This window comes from Heliconius melpomene, chromosome 4, assembly GCF_056956725.1.
Source record: "Heliconius melpomene rosina isolate 202511_hmr_F chromosome 4, ASM5695672v1, whole genome shotgun sequence".
Lineage (NCBI taxonomy): Eukaryota > Metazoa > Arthropoda > Insecta > Lepidoptera > Nymphalidae > Heliconius > Heliconius melpomene.
The window spans coordinates 6620529-6639338 of record NC_140392.1 but is presented as its reverse complement, the minus strand read 5'-3'; the positions used below and the strand labels follow the sequence as shown (position 1 = coordinate 6639338).

General features: G+C 33.9%; 3 protein-coding genes across 30 annotated transcripts in view; 2 read left to right on the top strand and 1 right to left on the bottom strand.

The window, feature by feature from the left end:
• The first annotated feature begins 557 nt into the window (after nt 1–557).
• Vlet (COMM domain containing 10 protein valette) lies at nt 558–1655 on the top strand. Of its 2 annotated transcripts, XM_085208265.1 has the most exons (3): nt 558–670; nt 773–898; nt 1042–1655. In XM_085208265.1, exons 2-3 carry the CDS (start codon nt 867–869, stop codon nt 1592–1594), a joined length of 585 nt encoding a protein of 194 aa, XP_085064391.1. In that variant the 5' UTR covers nt 558–670; nt 773–866; the 3' UTR covers nt 1595–1655. The 2 variants fall into 2 exon arrangements, with proteins under 2 accessions (XP_085064391.1, XP_085064390.1); XM_085208264.1 differs by lacking the exon at nt 558–670 and having other exon boundaries at nt 693–898.
• Nucleotides 1656–2298: 643 nt separating this feature from the next.
• ari-1 (E3 ubiquitin-protein ligase ariadne-1) lies at nt 2299–12513 on the top strand. Of its 2 annotated transcripts, XM_085184941.1 has the most exons (11): nt 2299–2657; nt 3637–3789; nt 4125–4193; nt 4939–5025; nt 5347–5475; nt 6055–6225; nt 6857–7053; nt 7458–7647; nt 8269–8495; nt 9067–9144; nt 9611–12513. In XM_085184941.1, the coding sequence occupies exons 1-11, from the start codon at nt 2454–2456 to the stop codon at nt 9627–9629; spliced, it is 1524 nt and encodes a 507-aa protein (XP_085041067.1). In that variant the 5' UTR covers nt 2299–2453; the 3' UTR covers nt 9630–12513. The 2 variants fall into 2 exon arrangements, with proteins under 2 accessions (XP_085041067.1, XP_085041068.1); XM_085184942.1 differs by having other exon boundaries at nt 9067–12513.
• Nucleotides 12514–16246: 3733 nt separating this feature from the next.
• Nucleotides 16247–18810, bottom strand: part of para (sodium voltage-gated channel paralytic) — a 49417-nt gene continuing 46853 nt past the window's right edge. For all 26 annotated transcript variants that reach the window (XM_085184914.1, XM_085184919.1, XM_085184913.1 and 23 more), the window contains 5 exons: nt 18133–18378; nt 17789–18059; nt 17407–17711; nt 17075–17278; nt 16247–16994 (listed from right to left, as the gene is read on the bottom strand). In XM_085184914.1, coding sequence (XP_085041040.1) covers nt 16386–16994; nt 17075–17278; nt 17407–17711; nt 17789–18059; nt 18133–18378 — 1635 coding nt within the window. In that variant the 3' untranslated portion in view covers nt 16247–16385. The remainder of the gene's footprint in view (nt 16995–17074; nt 17279–17406; nt 17712–17788; nt 18060–18132; nt 18379–18810) is intronic.

Below are 18810 nucleotides of genomic sequence, written 5' to 3'. Positions count from 1 at the left end.
ACATATACTGGAATGGCCTACATACATTTTTAAATTGATGCGACATAGGTACCTTGAGGCGACGCACCTGTAGCTCTTTTGGTGTTATACTAAGTTTTGGGGGGTGGCGATTAATTACCTTTAGGTGATTCGTTTACTCATTTGTCGTGTGTTTTTGTTTTTGCGATAGATAACATTATGTTAATTTATTACCGTATAATACTTATTTTTTTAGTCACGCTGTATCTCGCAATAGCAAAGTAAGCAGAAGGAACCTAGTGTTAAGACACTTCGTGCTCAATTTCACGCCGAATTCTGAAGGCATAGCGTGTTGATGTTGAGTGATGGAATTTAACGTCGCGTCTTTCCTCGTCAGAGCCAAGAAAATGGAAATTTTAAATATTTCATTTCTTCGAATGCCTACCTACAACCTGACGCGCTTACAGTAACACTTTATTACTGTAACTTGTAAGCGTTTTAAGCGCTTTACACTTAACACTTTTGCCTTTTAACATTCAATACAATAAAATTTTCATTTATCGGTGTAATCTATAAACTACAATTTTTTATCTTGTTAGTATTCTGTATTTCGGTTTTTGACCTATATTTATTATTTGACAGTGTTAAAGACATTCTGTCACACTGTTAAGTGTCAAAAGTTAAAAATTGGTTGAAAATAAATATTGACGAAGTTCTCCATTCAACGTGACACTGGCGAAGTGATTTTGTGCTCAACTGGCACGTTCGGAACGCCATTATAGAAAGAACAGAACAGAACAGAAATATTGACGAATAACAATATTTTAGTCCCGCGGAAAAAATATTAATGGTAGAAATTAATATGAAAACTTTGTGAGAAAGTATACATATTAAAATAATCAGATATAATGGAATGTAAATGGCTTAAAACTTCACCAAGGTATAATTCATATTTTAATCTCATGTTTTATACTTTTATCTTCTACATATTATTTAGAAAATAAATATATTTATTATAATTGTATAGATATCTTACAATTGTTTTTATGTAAAACATAGTAAGTTGTAATGTTTTTGTTACAGCTTAAAAAAAGGAATTGAATTAATTAACCAACTTGATGATACTAAGTTTGAACAATTTCTTAGACGGATAATCTTGAAAATGAAACAACAAGATGCAGAAATATTTACAGAAGATGAGAAAAGTAAATTAGAAAAAATATTTAGAATAAATGAAGAACAGTTGCTTTTCGCAATTAAAACTATTTTATATATATACAAAAGAATTCTCAAGTTTATATTTATGCCTATTAATTTAAAAAATGATTTACTAAATGTTGGTATTGAAGAGGAAAAAGTAAACTGTTTTATAAAAGTATGGTCAACTGAAACCAATTTTACTTTACACAACTTGTCCTCTTTAACAAATGAAAAGTATGAAAACAATCCTAATATTAATTGGAAACTGAATACTGAGTTGAGTTCAGAATATCATAAAAAAACAAAGACTCCTAAAGCATATATAACTTTTTCTGGCAAAAATGATAGCAGTGAAATGGAATTATCTCATCAAGAATTACATTCAATATTTTTACAAATTGAAAGCATTCAAAGTGAACTTGATAATTTATTGTAGTATAACTATAATGTAAATGATGTGCCTTGTATGTTGATTAATTAAAATGTTTATTTTTTTACGTCCTTGTTTCTATCATAAATATAATTGAAAATTTTCATACAAAATGCAGGCAAAACAATGCATGTAAGGTTTTTCTGATCACATTGAGTTAAAAATTTGGTTACTTCTGTGTACTGAAGTACTGTATATCTAAATATTAGAATTAGATATATCATTTCAGCTGGATACCTCTACACTATCTTGATATGAGTGGTCTTGATAAATGAACAATACAGTGATCCTATAAAGGTTCAGTTTTTTCCTTTTGAAATATGGAATTCTGAAAACTGCAAAATAAGGTACTGCAGTTTCATTTAATGTATTTTTTAAATTCTTATTTTGAAAGTAGAAATATTTTGCTATGTATAATTAATAACATAAAGTGAAAACTTCCTTCTAAAGATATAAATGTAAAATAAATAATAAAAATATTCAAAATTATTCCTTATCATATGTAATGTTAATATTCCAGACGATTTTATATTAAAATTTAATGACTGTTAACATAATTTTCTACTACTATAAACATTAAATATACTAAAGTTCATTTATATTGGAATTCTATTGTAAATTATAAAAAAAAACCTATAGAGATACACAAAGTTCAATTTGTTATATTGAGATTCCATAGACATTTGAAATTCAAAGACTAATGTCATAGACACTGTCTACAAATACGTCAGAGGTTTTGGCAGCCCGTGGGTGAACTATTTTCTTCATTGTTGACCTTTCCTAAATCTTAGGTGTAATTAATTCATCACTATAAGTATTCTTGCTGTACCAATATTATCTAGCATATAATTAATTTAACTCGATCATGGACTCCGAAGACGACACAAAGGATGATGTGGACTCTGGTAATGAGTCAAGCGGAGACGATGTCGACTTTGTCATGGACGAGACTCACAGTACAAGGGAACGGCAAACAGAACTCGAAGAATATCCTTACGAAGTGTTATCAACGGAAGAAATCGTCCAGCACATGGTAGATTGCATCAAAGACGTTAATACAGTAGTTGAGGTCAGTATGTTAGTAGTAAACAATGGATATGTTGAATGAGGTTACTCGTACACTGGCTTGCTTCATCACTATTTCGATTTACGACTTTCATGGATCTATTTAATTTTTTTACAGTGTTTTTTTTTAAATTAGAAGTATGTGAAAACGTATTTTTTAATGCCTTACGAAAATAGACCAGATGAACATAAATTTAATATTTAAATTATAGTCATATAGGTCATATTGGAAACATTTAAAAATACATTGATCTATTTGTCAATATAAGATTTAAATTTTACTATCAATGTAACAATGTATACAAATAAAAAGAGCTATATTTTTGTGTTTGTAGATCGTCGTGATGCATTTTAGAATTTATATTGCTATGATTATTTTATATTTAAGTTTTTCTAGTTATATATCATCAATCATATTTAATGCTTATTAGAAAAGTATTTAATTTATCAGAGTATTTAAAATATTTGTTACCCCTTATGTTCATGATAATTTGACAGATTATTAATATAATCAGTTTTAAAGTGTGAATCAATAATTGTTTTAAACTAAAATGACTAGTGATTGAACTATAAAACAAATTATCTATTTTTTCCCCTTTCAATTTTTTATGTTTTGAAAATTCTCTTCTATACTTGCCAAAGAACCTACATATCAAATTCCAGCATTCTCTACCATTTAGGCCATGCATTGTCTCTCGGTCTGTAAGGGAAAAGTTATATGTATATATTATATTGCGCATATAACAGTGTATAGGACATCTAGTTATTATTAGTTTTCCACTTCCTGTCCAATTTTTGAGATATTGAATGTTAATTAATGAAACTCAATGCTGCAGTATTTGCCTTTTGAGTAGATGAAAATATTTTATTTCCCACGGGAAAAATCAAACCCACAACCATTGCTTTCAGGCAAACACTGTGTCACTGCACCACAGTAGCGTCAAATTTATATTGATGTGTATGAAATATAAAATACATTTCAGATTCCCGCCACAACAACCCGTATACTGCTTAATCATTTTAAATGGGACAAGGAAAAACTTATGGAAAGATTTTATGATGGTGATCAGGATCAATTGTTTGCTGAGGCAAGAGTTATAAATCCAATTAAAAAACCTGTCATACAAAAACCAAAGGTACAATATAGTTTATATTTAAAATTGTTATATTAATAATAAAATCAAGTGTATATTTCTTGAAAATGCTTATAAATGTGACTTAGAAACTGTCTAGGGGTTGTGATCATCCAGCTATAATAGCTTGTTACGGCTTTAAATTTTTTGAGTCCTTTGAAGTTGAAAACTTTACTTTGCGAAACTCTATACTGCACTTTGTCCATCAGATTGGGAAAATGAAAATAATCTATTCATTGCCGAGGTTGGATCCCACATCCATAGTGCTTACTTATACATTGTGTCATTTTTATGTTTAATTATTTTTAAATTATTATAATAACAAATTAATTTTGCAGCTGCCTAGGCGGATATCAACATCAGGGACAGAAGAATGTGAAATATGTTTTTCCATTCACCCATCTTCGGTAAGTTATTGTTTAAAGTTTTTATGTAGATAAATTGTATATTGAAAAATTATTGTAATTGAAAAATAAAATGTTATTTTGTACTAGTAACCCGCTCCTGGCTATGTCTGCTTGAACTACACAATTATTTATTTACTAAACTGGATTACTCTTGTTATCTAATAAGGTTATCCTTTTAAAGATTATTATCTATGTATTTATCATTTTTGTATTACAAGCAAAATATTTTATATTGATATAACTTTTTTGTTTATAAACTGATTGAAAAAAACAAAATTCAAACAAGTTTGTCAAAATACAATGGTGAAAAATGCTATTAAATCATTTGAACTGTTTTTGAGATTAGCTTACTAAGACAAACCAACAAACAAACAAAAAATTAAAAAAAAACATCATTTATTTCTTATCCTTATCCTAGTTTTTCCCAATTTTTTCCTATCAGGATTATGTAAGATTTCCTACCTCTCATGAATGCAATGCCTCCAGAATTCGGCAGAAAATGGGAAAGGAGTGTCTTAACACTAGGTTCCCTCTGCCTACCCTGCTGTGTGCGGGTACAGCGTGAAGCTGATTTTTTTTTTCATAGGAATTGAACTCACAACCATCATGTTTAATGTATTGAAATTCCTTCTGTATTTTTTTTGTAACTTATTTTCAAAATGGAGAATATAGGGAGAATAGGATCATTAGTGTCAGATGGTGTAAAAAAGACGCAGTCTCTCTTTATTTTTCATGTTATTTACAGATGATGACTGGCCTTGAATGTGGACACAGATTTTGTACTCAATGTTGGTGTGAATATTTGACAACAAAAATCATGGAAGAAGGCCTTGTGAGTATATTATAATTTTTATAATGTTGCTAGTTTGGGTTACAGGGGGAGAGGATTTGTTTTTTGAACGGGGGTCTTGCATAACACTACAATGTGTTACAGGGGGTTGTTTATAACTAACGAATAATGTGACATTTTTCAAAAATTTATTAAAAACTGCCAAATATATAGCTACGGTGGCGTTAATACATTTGTATATGTACCAAAAAGTCTTAAATCTAATCTGCGCAGCCACCTACTTCAGGGTGGCTATGACAACCACCTTACTGTCCCACCATACTGTAATAATACCAAACTGTAACAAGTAAAATATGTGAACAGGGTCAGACAATAGCGTGCGCGGCGCACGCGTGCGAGATACTGGTGGACGACGCGACCGTCATGCGCCTGGTGCGCGACCCGAGAGTCAAACTCAAATACCAGCATATTATAACTAATAGTTTTGTTGAGGTTTGTATTGGGAATGTCATATTTTAAATTTTTTTTTTTAATAATTTGTAACTATTGTGGCTCATTGGGAGATATTTGGCTGTGAATGTCATGATGTTGGTCTTGAGTCCCACTTGGGGGTGTGATATTTCTATTATTTTCGTTGCGCCGCTAAGGAAGACAAAGCGCGACTTTCAGTTCCGCCGTTGACGCAGTGTTTTGAAAATTAAGTGGTGTGTGAGGAAGTGTCTTAACAATTAGTTACCTCTACCACCCTGTTGCGTGAATCTGGAATGAAAATAAATAAAATTCCGTATTCAAATAATTTATCGTTCTGATAAGATAATATGTGATACTGAGTTTCAAAATAGCCGGTGATTTTGAAATTAGACTATACATGGGGAATGAAGTGTCTACAGTACAGATAAAATATAAAAACTAAATTCAAAACTTCAAAACTTCTTCACTAAATTCCCCTGTTATATTCAATCAAGATACAGTACGTAGAGTTAGTGACCAAATGGAGAATGGACACTTGGTTAGGGCAGGCTGCAAATGTGAAGTTCATAAATAAATAAGTAAATGTTTGTAATGTTCCAGTGCAATCGTCTTCTCCGCTGGTGTCCGTCCCCGGACTGCAGTAACGCCATCAAGGTGGCGTACGTGGAGTCCGCCCCGGTCACGTGCCGCTGCACGCACACCTTTTGTTTTGCATGTGGAGAGAACTGGCACGATCCCGTGCGGTGTTGTTTGCTTAAGAAGTGGATTAAGGTGAGTTGGTTTCTTTTCGTTTAATTCAGCTTCATTCTCCTTCTCAAATACAGAAGTCTAGGCAGAGGGTGAAATAATTTATTCCATTCATACTGCTGAGCCGCAATTTTTGAGAATTTATATTTCAATGCCGCGCTTTGTAAAATTACTAGAGTGAGGAAATGAAAATAACTAATTTTCCCAAGTCTGAATCGAACATAAAAATGTGCGCTTTACGTAGACGGTGTGCCTCTGCGTCACCACGGCCTCCATTTTGAATATTGCATGTTTTTAAGATACTTTTTTTATATTGACATTATATAGAACTAGACTTAAATCTTTATATAGATATAATTATTATGTTTCCCATACTGTTGTGTGGTATTAATGATTTTAAAGTGTTAACACTGCTTTGGAGGACCGTGAGAGTATTGCTAGTGTTGTATTTGAGTTAATGTTGAGTAATATTTACATATTTAATAGATATTTCCTTGGTGTAGTTAAATAAAGTGTAATAATCGACTCTACTAGTTATCACTATCATTACCATAGTCGTAAGTGAAACAAGCTTAAACTAAAAAGAGTAAAGACTATATTCGCCTGGTTAACCCTGCTAAAAAAATATCAAATATAACATAACATTCTAACACAGAAATGCGACGACGACTCGGAAACATCCAACTGGATAGCGGCTAACACTAAAGAGTGCCCCAAGTGCAATGTGACGATAGAGAAGGATGGTGGTTGCAACCACATGGTCTGCAAGAACCAGAACTGCAAGGCAGACTTTTGCTGGGTGTGCCTCGGACCCTGGGAACCTCATGGTAGCAGTTGGTATAACTGTAACAGGTAATGTGAACTTCCAACTGGTTACTGGATAGCTAGACAGGCCATAAGCAATATTATGCATTCTTAAATTTTCGAGAAATCATGTGTTCAGTGGCGGATTTTCAACCTACACGCTTTCTCAAGTCGAGCCGGGATACTATAATGATTTAAATATTTTCATCCTCACTCAAAAGTTGTTTTTTTTTCATTTAATATCACAATAATATTATTATGTACACTAATAGCTCTACTGCGTGAGATATAATTGATATATGGATGGATATATATGGATTTAATATGTGTTTCTCATTTAAATATTCATGAACTGTGTTTAAGTTTATCTGTTAGTATTGTTATATACAATTACTTTCATTTTAATTTGTATAGTATGAAACTTTAAAAGAACAGCAACATTTCTATTACAGATACGACGTAGACGAAGCTAAAGCGGCCCGAGACGCTCAAGAACGTTCTAGAGCAGCGCTTCAACGCTACCTATTTTACTGCAACCGTTATATGAATCATATGCAGTCTTTACGCTTTGAGTCCAAATTGTATGCATCCGTTAAGGAGAAAATGGAGGAGATGCAACAGCATAATATGAGTTGGATTGAGGTTAGTTTTATTAGTTTCGCTGTTGAAGTTCTTCCTTATATTTGTGTTTACATATTTTTTTTATATGATTTTTTTTATTTTTATAAGTGAAGCAAGTAAAGCTAGCCTAGTAATAGCCTAGCCTTTAGCCTAGGGTAGGCAGATCTCCCTAATGTTAAGATAATCTGTTCCCCATTTTCCGCCTAATTTTGGCGGTATTGCGTTTTGAGCAAAGTCAAAGTCAAAGTCAAAATATCTTTATTCCATAAAAATGCTTAACATTCACTTGGACATGTCATAAAAGATAAAAAAAAAATGGAAAACAAAATAACCAAAAAAAATGTGCAATTTTGACTTGAAAAAAGCCCGTTCAAATGGTTGAGCTCATGAGAAGATACAGGCAAAGAAACTCATGGCCACGAGCAGCACCAGCATCAGCGAAACTCAACGTCGTGCTTTGTCTCGACCCCAGAGCGAAAAAATGAGAATATAAATTTAAATAAATATTTCTTTTCCTCGGAGTGGGCAACGAACCCACAACTAGCCGCGTTTACAATGATGATGCCGGATTTTCTATACTAATATATTAATAGACTATTGAAACATAAGAAAAAAACAGAAATAATCCACAATCTGTCACAGGTCCAATTCCTAAAAAAAGCAGTGGACATCCTCTGCCAGTGCCGGCAGACCCTCATGTATACGTACGTGTTCGCATACTACCTGCGCAAGAACAACCAGTCGGTGATCTTCGAGGACAACCAGCGCGACCTGGAATCAGCAACCGAGACCCTATCGGAGTACCTCGAGAGGGACATCACTAGTGAGAACCTGGCGGACATCAAACAGAAAGTACAAGATAAGTATAGGTTGGTTTTGTTTTTTTTGTATTTCATTGTATTTCGGTTATAGTGGTACAAAAAGAAAAAGTCTATTTTTAAGTTACTTACTAGAGATATTTGTGTTGAGTTGCGGGAATTCAACGCCGCGCCTTCTCTTGTTACTGATACAATTTTTATATTTGATGTGTTTACCACTTATTAATTTTCATCTGAGATTGTGTGTGATATTGTTGAAATCAGGTAATGTTTGAGTACAGTAGAAACTCGATTAACCGGACTAATTGTTGTCGACTAACGACATTCGGATAATCGAATGTAAAAAAGATACTATATTACGTACGCTTTTACGTACATATAAATTTTCTTAGGTTATATAAAAGATTATAAAATAATTATCGCGGTTGATACTCCGGATAATTGCGAATCCGTATAACTGAGGGCCGGATAATCGACTTTCTACTGTATCATAATTTTTTTAGACTTTTTAATTTTTAAAAATAATTTTATATTTGTCTATATTTGTCTTTTATTACAAAATAAAATAACCATTTTCATTAAAATAAAATTCATTAATTTTCGTAAATAATATTTTTTGCAGATATTGCGACAGCAGGCGCAAAGTCCTCCTGGAGCACGTGCACGAAGGCTACGAAAAAGATGGCTGGGATTACACAGAGTAAATATCAATTCAAAATGCTATTATATCTAAGCTTTACAGTTTTATTTGCAAATACTTAAAAGTTAAAAATAACTGTGGTATATTATACATGTTTAAGTACAATTCAAACCGTAAGTGAGACTTCTAATTGACTAAATATTTTGAAAACCTGCTTGACTGTTTAAAAATTTGTTGTTGTTTTTTTAGCTTCACGCTGTATCCTGCATATAGCAGGATAAGCAGAGGGAACGTAATGTTAATACACTCTGTTCCCCACACTTGCGTGTTGAGTGGCGAAACTCAACGGCGCGCTTAGGCTTATTTACAGAGGGAGGAAAGGAGAATAATTAATTCCGAATTATTTCCTTAAGTGAGAATCAAACCCGCAACTGTCACGTTTACAGTCAGACACAGTGCTGCTGCGCCATGACGACCTTGGCCTTCTTATTCTGTATTTATAATTTTTATATAAATTAACTTTCAGGACAATAATGGGGCTATGAGATAACGAAATTTTTCGCGGTTCTACATGCTGTATTCCCCCTACTTCTAAACAGAATTTTCTCAATATTTTGTGAACATTTTTTTTTCATCTCTTCTCCTTTCCCTTCCCACAATAATCTTTTTAATCTGCTTAAATTTCGCTAAAAGCGTGATTATATGTATTAAAGTATCTTAAAATCACAGCTAATTTAACTATTTGCAAATAAAATTGTTTGATATATATGGGGCATCGTCAAATCATATTTGTTATGAACTGGTGAGACATTATGTATGGCAGAGTTCTCTCATCGTTGTTTATGTAAAAATGTTTTATCGATTTTATTTGCTAGGATTTATGAGATATACATATATATGAAAAAATATTTAATAAAATTATATTTTAAAAATTATGATGCTACGTATCAAAACAATGTTATAGTTTATTTTTATGAATCCTATATGAGTAATAAAAAACAATCATAAAATTGCTGGCGTTATTCTGACTCTCTTGTAATAACTATTACACAAATGGATAAAAAAAATACATAGCTGTTATATATCTATACATACATTGTTGAAACTACACACTTATAAAGACAATCTGGCACTATCAGAGAGCATGAAGTTTAAAAACTCAATACTCTTAAAATTAAAAGTAATGCGTTTTCTTTATCCAATATATATTTACTGTTTTTTTTTTAGTTTCTATTTCATACATATTTCATAGCAATCTGCCATTAATAGTAGATGGAAGATCTCATAGTGTACAATAAATGTATATCAATCACTATTTTTGGTACTTGGTTAATTTTAGTTATCATAAATGTAAAAAAAAAATGTTGTCTATTCCATGTTTCGCAAAGAATGGATTGTAAGTGCAAACACCTAGTGTGGCGTGAAATTCTTTAAAATTGTTTTTGTTTTTGTATGAACAAAAATAATTTTAAAATATAATAATTTTGTATTAATATTTTTGTATTATATTTTGAACCTTAACGTGATGAAATGTAATTTATGGATGGGCCCCAGTATTACTATTTCAGTACAGTTGAAATTTTCAGAAAATACGTGGAATAGTCAATAACGTAAATGTGTAATATGTTTGGTAATTATATTAAGTAAATTGCTTTATGCCATGACAGACTAAAGCACGCGAGGCGTACTGTTGGATTCATTTTAGAACTTTAATAGCTAACTTTTATTCATTCTTTCGTCGAAATAGTACTATTTTTTTTAATATAAATACCTATTTTATAAGAAAATCAAAAATAATAAATTAGATTTTTTAGTAATTGTTATAATAATTATCAGATCTCTCATTAATTTAGAACTCATTTCATTTCGATTTTTTGTATCGTAATTTTAAACGTTTTGTAATTTATGTGGTTTTGTCAAGCAAATTATTATATTGTGTATATGAAATGATAGTTGATTTACTGTAAATTATAATTTTAATGCACACGACAAGTTTGGTATAAAACTTACTAGAACTTTAGGTCTCGAAGGTCAAATTCATAAATTTATGTGTTAAATTCAGTTTTTTTTAAATACACTACATGATTTTTAATTTATATGACAATTACATGTTTTTATAAACTGATATATTTTACCGTACTTATTGCGAATATTATTATCTTAATGTGTACCTACGTTTTGCAGTTCTACGTCGTGTTCGTTAAAAATATAATGTAGTCTATGGTTTGGGAACTCCCATTTTTACATACTTGACGAGACTCATAGTAAGTAGTATTCGTCTTCTGAAGGCAGATTCACATTTAATATTACTATTAATATATGTATTTAGTTTGATACTAGAAATGACAATGTTAATAAAATGGTTGGTAGACTTTGGAAGATAATAGCTAAATATTTAAAATGGCTGCCATACACCGAAGACGGATATTAGTGTAGAGTATTTAATTTTGGTATATGTATTTCAGCGACCTCACTTTGCAGTAGTCTAACTATATGTATAGTCGTAACGACGTTGGCTGCATCCGCTTACAGATTTTTAATAAAACTAAATCTTTGATCAAATAGTGGCACAATACAATTAATATGTAATATCAGTTAAGAGATAACAAAAAGAATATTTTTTACCAAAAAAAAACCTATTTTTGTTATTAGAATACTTACTGTTTATCAGCTAAACGTTAAGCTAGTTCGAGATATAGTGTGTTTTAATTCTGTGATGGACTTTTTTTGACGCCTCGAAGGCCGATACTTTTAATGGATAGCTAAATGAAGTGTTGATTCATTATGATATATGTTAATTTTAAAATAAACTTTAAAAATAATTGCAATTGACTTCTTATACTGGAAATTATTAACTACTATAAAATAGGTCCTGTAAAGATTCGAATTCGATTTTCGAAGAAAGAAAAAATTTCTAAATTAAATCGCCCATTTTCGCTTAACAATGTAATACTTAGCTATACATATCTGCGTTGGATTGTGTAATTGTGTAGATACAGAAAAATTAAAAAAAAGTTGCACTGCCTTCGTTCGGTGAAGTCGTAGTATAGTTGCCGGGTCGAGTCGTGAGCAGAGTTGTTACAATGGAGATAGAATTGTGTTTAGTCGGTCGGTCATTGTAGGTAGTCTAAATATTAATACAAAATATTTTGGATTATAGTAAAATATTAATCGGCTCTGGTCTCGCGGCTTGTACCGGTTTTGATAAAGCTTGGTCGTTCACATAGTGAGCGCAGTAGGGACGTCCCCCATTAACCCAGCGGGACTGTGCGTGGGGCGGACACACATACTTGTACATATATAGATGCTGTATAAATATTTATATTGATAACGTATTCACTATAGTATATATTGATGGGCATCTTGTATGTGTGTATGGACACGTTTGTCTTAAATGTAAGACGGAAATAAAAATAGTAACATCGATAACTGTTTATTTTTTTTATACCTTTCCATAATAAATCCTTGATTTTTTTTTAATTCTACTTGTATAAGATATTGACGTATAAGAATAAATAATTGAGATTAATTGAGTGTTAGATGAGGTTCAACTAAAGGTATATGCCCATACCTATCTATACCATCTAGAAATATTTCCTGGCCGGGCCTGGACTTTTGCTTTGAACAGATATGTTCGTGTAAATGTTGTTGTTTTTTTTAATTTTTCGGGACAGATTTTGTTTTTTGAAGAAACAAAAAAAAGAAAGTTGTCACGCTTGTATTAATTAATGTTTTCCACACAGGGATGCGCTGGCGCCTTCTCCCACGAGACCTAGTAAAGCTTAACGAACGATAATAAAATGGTTCGTAATTATTTTTATTTAATTTGCATTATTTGTTTTTAACTGATTGTTAAATGTTTAAAAAAAATACCATGTAAAATCGAATGGACGTAAAATAGTGTTGATCGTTCCTTGTCTGTCTTTTTATAATTTGTAATATTTTAGAATAATATTGTTTTTAATTTAATATTATATTAGATTATTAATAAAAATCAATCAAGTAAATAAAGACTAAAATATAATCTTTGTAATCTGTCAACACCATGCCTTTTATATTAATAATATAACATTTTGAAGAAATAACGCAAAATCTTTCTTAAATTCAAATTCAGTCCCATCCCATCTATATAATATTTTTCTAAGATTGTTGTTATTCAAAGTATTTCTTTTGTTATAATAGCTGATATATATTAATTATATTATATTAGGGATGTGAATTCAGGAGGAGAATGAACATGCACAAATATGTAGATCCTAAAATATTTTCATTCTCGTTTTCTTATATTATAATCACTGTATACAATGTATTATTTATTGTACTCTATTGTAAAACCAATTTGATGGGTTTTACGTTATTTCATAAAGATGTTGTTATTCAGATAACATAGAGACTTTCAAATCAAAAATAAAATTTAAATAAAATATACATAATTTTTTATTGTAGATACTTTAGTTGTAATATATATATATTGACTGACAGTACGAACTTATTTTTTTGTAGATGTACTTATTTACAACATAATTTCTTCTTTCTCGCTGTGTTGATTGACAGAACTTACCTTTTTTCCCTCTTTTAAGATAACACGTGCTGTGTAGAGGAATTAACCAAGCCGGTTTAGAATTTGGGACCAATTTAACTTTAATTAATGCACCTGAATCAATGGGTAAAATATTTTAGTGTTCGAAAAGGAATTTTCATTGAAACGACCCAGTAAAGCAGTCAAGTTCTATATTTATCGTTTACTTAATTTATTTTGTACAAACTTCAACAATATATATAATAAATACTCAATTAAATCTCTATCATTCAGCAAACTGAACTCACTTTTTGTCATAAGTTTAGTCAAAGAAAATAATACAATGATATAATAACTTATTGTCTAAACTTAATTAAACACAACGTTTTTTGTGCCAATACGCCTAATAGTAGATAAAATATTTATATGGTCTCACCAAAACAATAACTTTTATAATCCGTAAATAAACATAACGTATTTATACGAGCGTCACGGAGCGGTCCAAACTGTGTCTGGTACTCGAGCCAGGTCGCCATGATAACTGTTCAGTCATTTATTTATCTAAGAATTCATCTCTACTCTACATTGATATTTTATTATTTCTTTTTAAAGTAACTCGTAGGTTCCTACGCTAAACAAGCGGTTATTCATTGTGTTACTACAGACGTTCCTGATCACATCTTCGTCTCAGTCCAATTTTTTTTTAAAAGATTAAGATACTATTATCGTTTTCTCAATATATTTAGGTGGAGAATCGGACATTATTGTATAGGTGGTTATATCAGAATATCACTCAAGTCTCTCATTCGAAACAGATTGAAATAAATGGATGAACCGTTCCCTGGCGCTATGCTTCCGTCAGCTTGAACACGACCACCGGCACCGTCCGTGGTACTTCGTACAGGACTGTGGGGGAGCGCGGCGAATGAGTCGGCGACGGGGAAGCCCGCCGGCTCATTCGCGGCGTTCTGGTAACTCTTTATAAAAAGATCTAAGTATTTATTATCTGTAATCGTAATTATTATTGCAAAATAGGTGCAAAACGTCAAGCGTCTCATCTTAGTTTACAATACACTGACTCTTAAAATTTTGCAACGTTTACATTGTCTCGCATTTTCAAAAATTTCACATTTTATAAAAAGGAATTGGAAAACAATCGGCACACAGCTATCCAGTGACATGATCCGTAATGAAAGCGAAACTCGAGCACACGTTAACGTCATTGCTTATGCGGTACGTGTTGAGACGTGTTGAGACGTGCGGGTCGGGCTCCACCCGGCGTAAGCTCCGAATATGTACAGAGAAGTAGAAAATTGACCACTTCCAAAGATAATTTACAAAATTTAATTATTCATTAATTTTCTTGTGCTAGAAAAAACTATACTGACGGAGCACAATACGTATCGTACAAGATGTCGCCTCCCGACTTGCGCTAGTTCCATTATCTAGAGAGATGTCAATCGAAAAATAAAAATATTTCAATAATATCTACCTTACTCGGTAAGGGACGTTCGATCTCTTAGGTATTTATATAATATTTCTTATTGCTAATATCAAGTCTGCCATAGCCCATTCGGTCACTCGATCGGTATTATGTTAGTTGCACCTACAGCAGTCATATATAGATATAGAAAGATAGGCGGCTCATGTACGATGTGATAGAGACTGTCGATTGTTGTTCTTTACATAGATATACATAAAACATTTGTTTGAATCACATCATCCACACCGGTCCGCCCTCTCCGCTCTCTCCGCCTGCTCGTGACATCGTTTAACATTGCGGTGCGAGTAAATACAAATACAAAGAAGCTGAAGGGGGATGGGGCGCAGCGGGGGCGGGGCAGGGGCGCGCGGGGAGCCGCGCCGCCGCCCCGCCGCAGCTAATGTAATTCAGAGGAAGGTAATTACATTAACTACGAGGTGCATTACGTAAAATGGCTCGATTCCTATGATGCGTACTGATTTAGGACGGAAGTGAACTCTGGTACCAATTTTACTGCTGGTTGATTTGCTAAGCTTACATAGATTTTGCTTCACCGTCACCTTTTTCCATCGAGAACAGTGGACTCGACTTGCAAGGTACGTAACAATTTCGTTATAGTAAGAAGCTTAATAATTGGAACTATTCAAAACACTATTACGGACAAAATTGATATGAATCGGCGTAGCCATTGCTTTCTTAAGCGTTAAGATATTAAATACATCACGCTAGCGTTCAAACGCAATAAATGAATACATGTATGTGGTGACATCACAATACTCGTGGCGGCGTCCGTGACCACTGACCACTGACCACTGACCGCCGAATGAAGCGAAACTCATCGAAGCAAGCGTCACTCCGCGTCGCTCTCCTGGCACGCGGCACTGTTCGACATCATTTTGGGGAAGGAAAATGATATCACCCAGTCGATGACATCTAGACAACCAGTACTAGTACTCATAGCGATCTTTGAACATTTACACAGTGTCAATCGTCGAATACAAAAATAAGCATTTAATGTTTTAATTTTATCCGATATCTTACAACACTAGTGACAAACAAAAACGTGCTCGCTAACGGTCCTCGACGCGTCAAAGAAAACACAAAACAACAGTCTCGCAAGCAAAACGCGCTGAACGCTCGCTCCGTACTCCGCACAGTCGAACGCGCCCGACACTAACTCGAAACTAGCGTAGAAAATTAAGTGCGCTTGGGTGGGCTCAGGAGCTCGGGCAGCGGCGTGGGCAGCGGCAGGGGCGCGTCGTCGACGAGCGCGGGCAGCAGCGCGAGCGCCAGCGCGGGTCAGACGGGCGCGGGCGGCGGCGCGGGCTCCGGCGGACGCGGCGCCGCCCCCGCCGCCTGCAGCACCACGCGGTGCGCGCCGCCCGCGCCTCCGTCCAGCAGCACGGCGGTGGGCGCGCCCGCCTCACCTTCGCCGCCCGCGTCGCCGCCGCCCTCCGCCCCCGCCTCGCCGCCCTCGCCCGTTTCGCCGGCCTCGCCACCTTGCGCGTGCCGGTGCCGCCGCCACGCGTGCTGGATGAGGCGCGCGCAGTACTCCTCGCGCTGGCGCCACAGCGTGGACGACACGGGCTCATAGCCCACCTCGTCGGGTCGCCCCACCTCCACCGGCTCGTCGATGGGGTTGCCTTTCCGTGCGAAGAAGTCCTTCGTTAGCGCGTCCAGGATGTCTACGCAGAACATCATGTCGCCGCGACAAATGGGTATGTCCATGGATATAATTTTGTATTTGTTGGGCTTGTGAATCTGCAGTGGAGGTTCGAGCACGTCCAAGAAATCGGATAGCTGGTCGTATCTGATGTACTGTGTACCTTCTGGGTCGAACCGTTGCCAAATTTCATAATACATATCGTAGTCGTCGTCTGTGAGACCTTCTTGTACATCTTCTGTCGCCTAAAAAATAAATTATTGTTTGTTGTAAGTTTTGTATCGATATCCATCACTTGTTTGTACTGTAAGATAAACAAACTTACCTGAGAATAATTCTCAAGAATGACAGCGATGTACATGTTGATGACGATAAGAAATGAGATGACCAGGTAGGAGAGTAAGTACGTGATGCCGATGGTGGCGGACCCACAGTTGCCCGGGTATCCCCGTTCGTTGTCTGGCAAATCGCATTCTTCCTCATTTATGATGCCGTCTAATACTCCATCCCATCCAGCCGATGTTGACATCTTACAACGAATAAGAATTTGACGTTATTTTATTATATAAATTTATATTATGTTTCATTTATTATTTTAGTATAATTTGAACTATAGATGTAGATTTTATTTATAAATATACAAAATTATCACTTTACCTGAAATAGCAGAATCATGCTCTGCACGAATGTCTTAAAATTATATACGTCATCGAGACCACCTTTGTCTTTTACGTGCATGAAAAACGACATTCCAAAAATTGCGAAGATAAACATCACAAGGAACAGTAGTAAGCATATGTTAAAGAGAGCCGGCAGTGACATGGCCAAAGCGAAGAGTAATGTTCTGATGCCTTTAGCACCTTTAACAAGTCGCAGTACTCTACCGACCTTAGCTACTCTTACCACCCTGAGTAGAGTCGGAGATACAAAATATTTTTCTATAATATCACTCAATACCAAACCTAGAACAAATAAAACGGATAAAAATTGATAGTAATACAATATTAAACGATTTTAACACAAAATCTGTTATACTCACTAAGTATAGAAAACATGACAACCACAAAATCAAATAGATTCCATGGCTCCACAAAATAATGATATCTTAAGGCAAAAATTTTTAATAGGCACTCTGAACTAAATATTACGATGAATATCATATTAAGGTAGTCCAGCACAGCGCTGAACGTTTCCGATTGTTGGTAATGGTCGAGAGTCATCGTCAACATGTTGAAACCTATGAACAGCATGATAATCATGTCGAACTTTTTATCAGTCACTATTTCAAACACGATTGCTTGCGGTCGCCACTGTAACAATAATATAGATATTAGTAAAACCAAGTAAGTCTAGATATGCTGGACCTATGAAACGTAAACGTACCCTGGGTCTCGGGATCGCTTTTAAAGGCTTCTTGGATCCCATTTTCTTCATGGCGTTGTAATATTTCTTTTGATCTTCAGTCATAAACATTTCAAGACTTCCACCAGCTTTCTTCTTTTGTTCGTTAAAGTTGTCGATGATCACACCAATGAATAGGTTGAGAGTGAAGAATGAGCCAAAGATTATGAAGAACACGAAGTATAGATACATGTATATGTTAGTCTCTCGAATGGGTTGACGGCCAACCTTGAAGCATAAGAAATATTACAAGTTATATACCTAAATCTACACTCTATACTTATAATAAAATCGTAAGAGGGTCTGTGTCTGAGCTTGGAAGATATTTAACAAAATATGTTATTGGGAACCTTTATTAATGTAATAGAACCCAAAACAATAATTTTAATTTTTTTTGTCTGTTTGTCTCTGCGTGTGTAATCGCTAATCTTAAGATCGGCTTAACCGATTTAGATGCGGTTTTCACTACTACATTCTGGCAAGCTTCCGAAAACATATAGAGTTATATATATATATTATTACAATCGGTTCAAAAATAAAAAAGTTATATCAATTTAAAGTATTTAGTTCGACAAATTTGCTAATTGCTGTAACAGTTATTTTATGCAACTGTTTTACTGAATTGACTGAAGCTTTTTAATTTTCAATTTCTTTATTAAC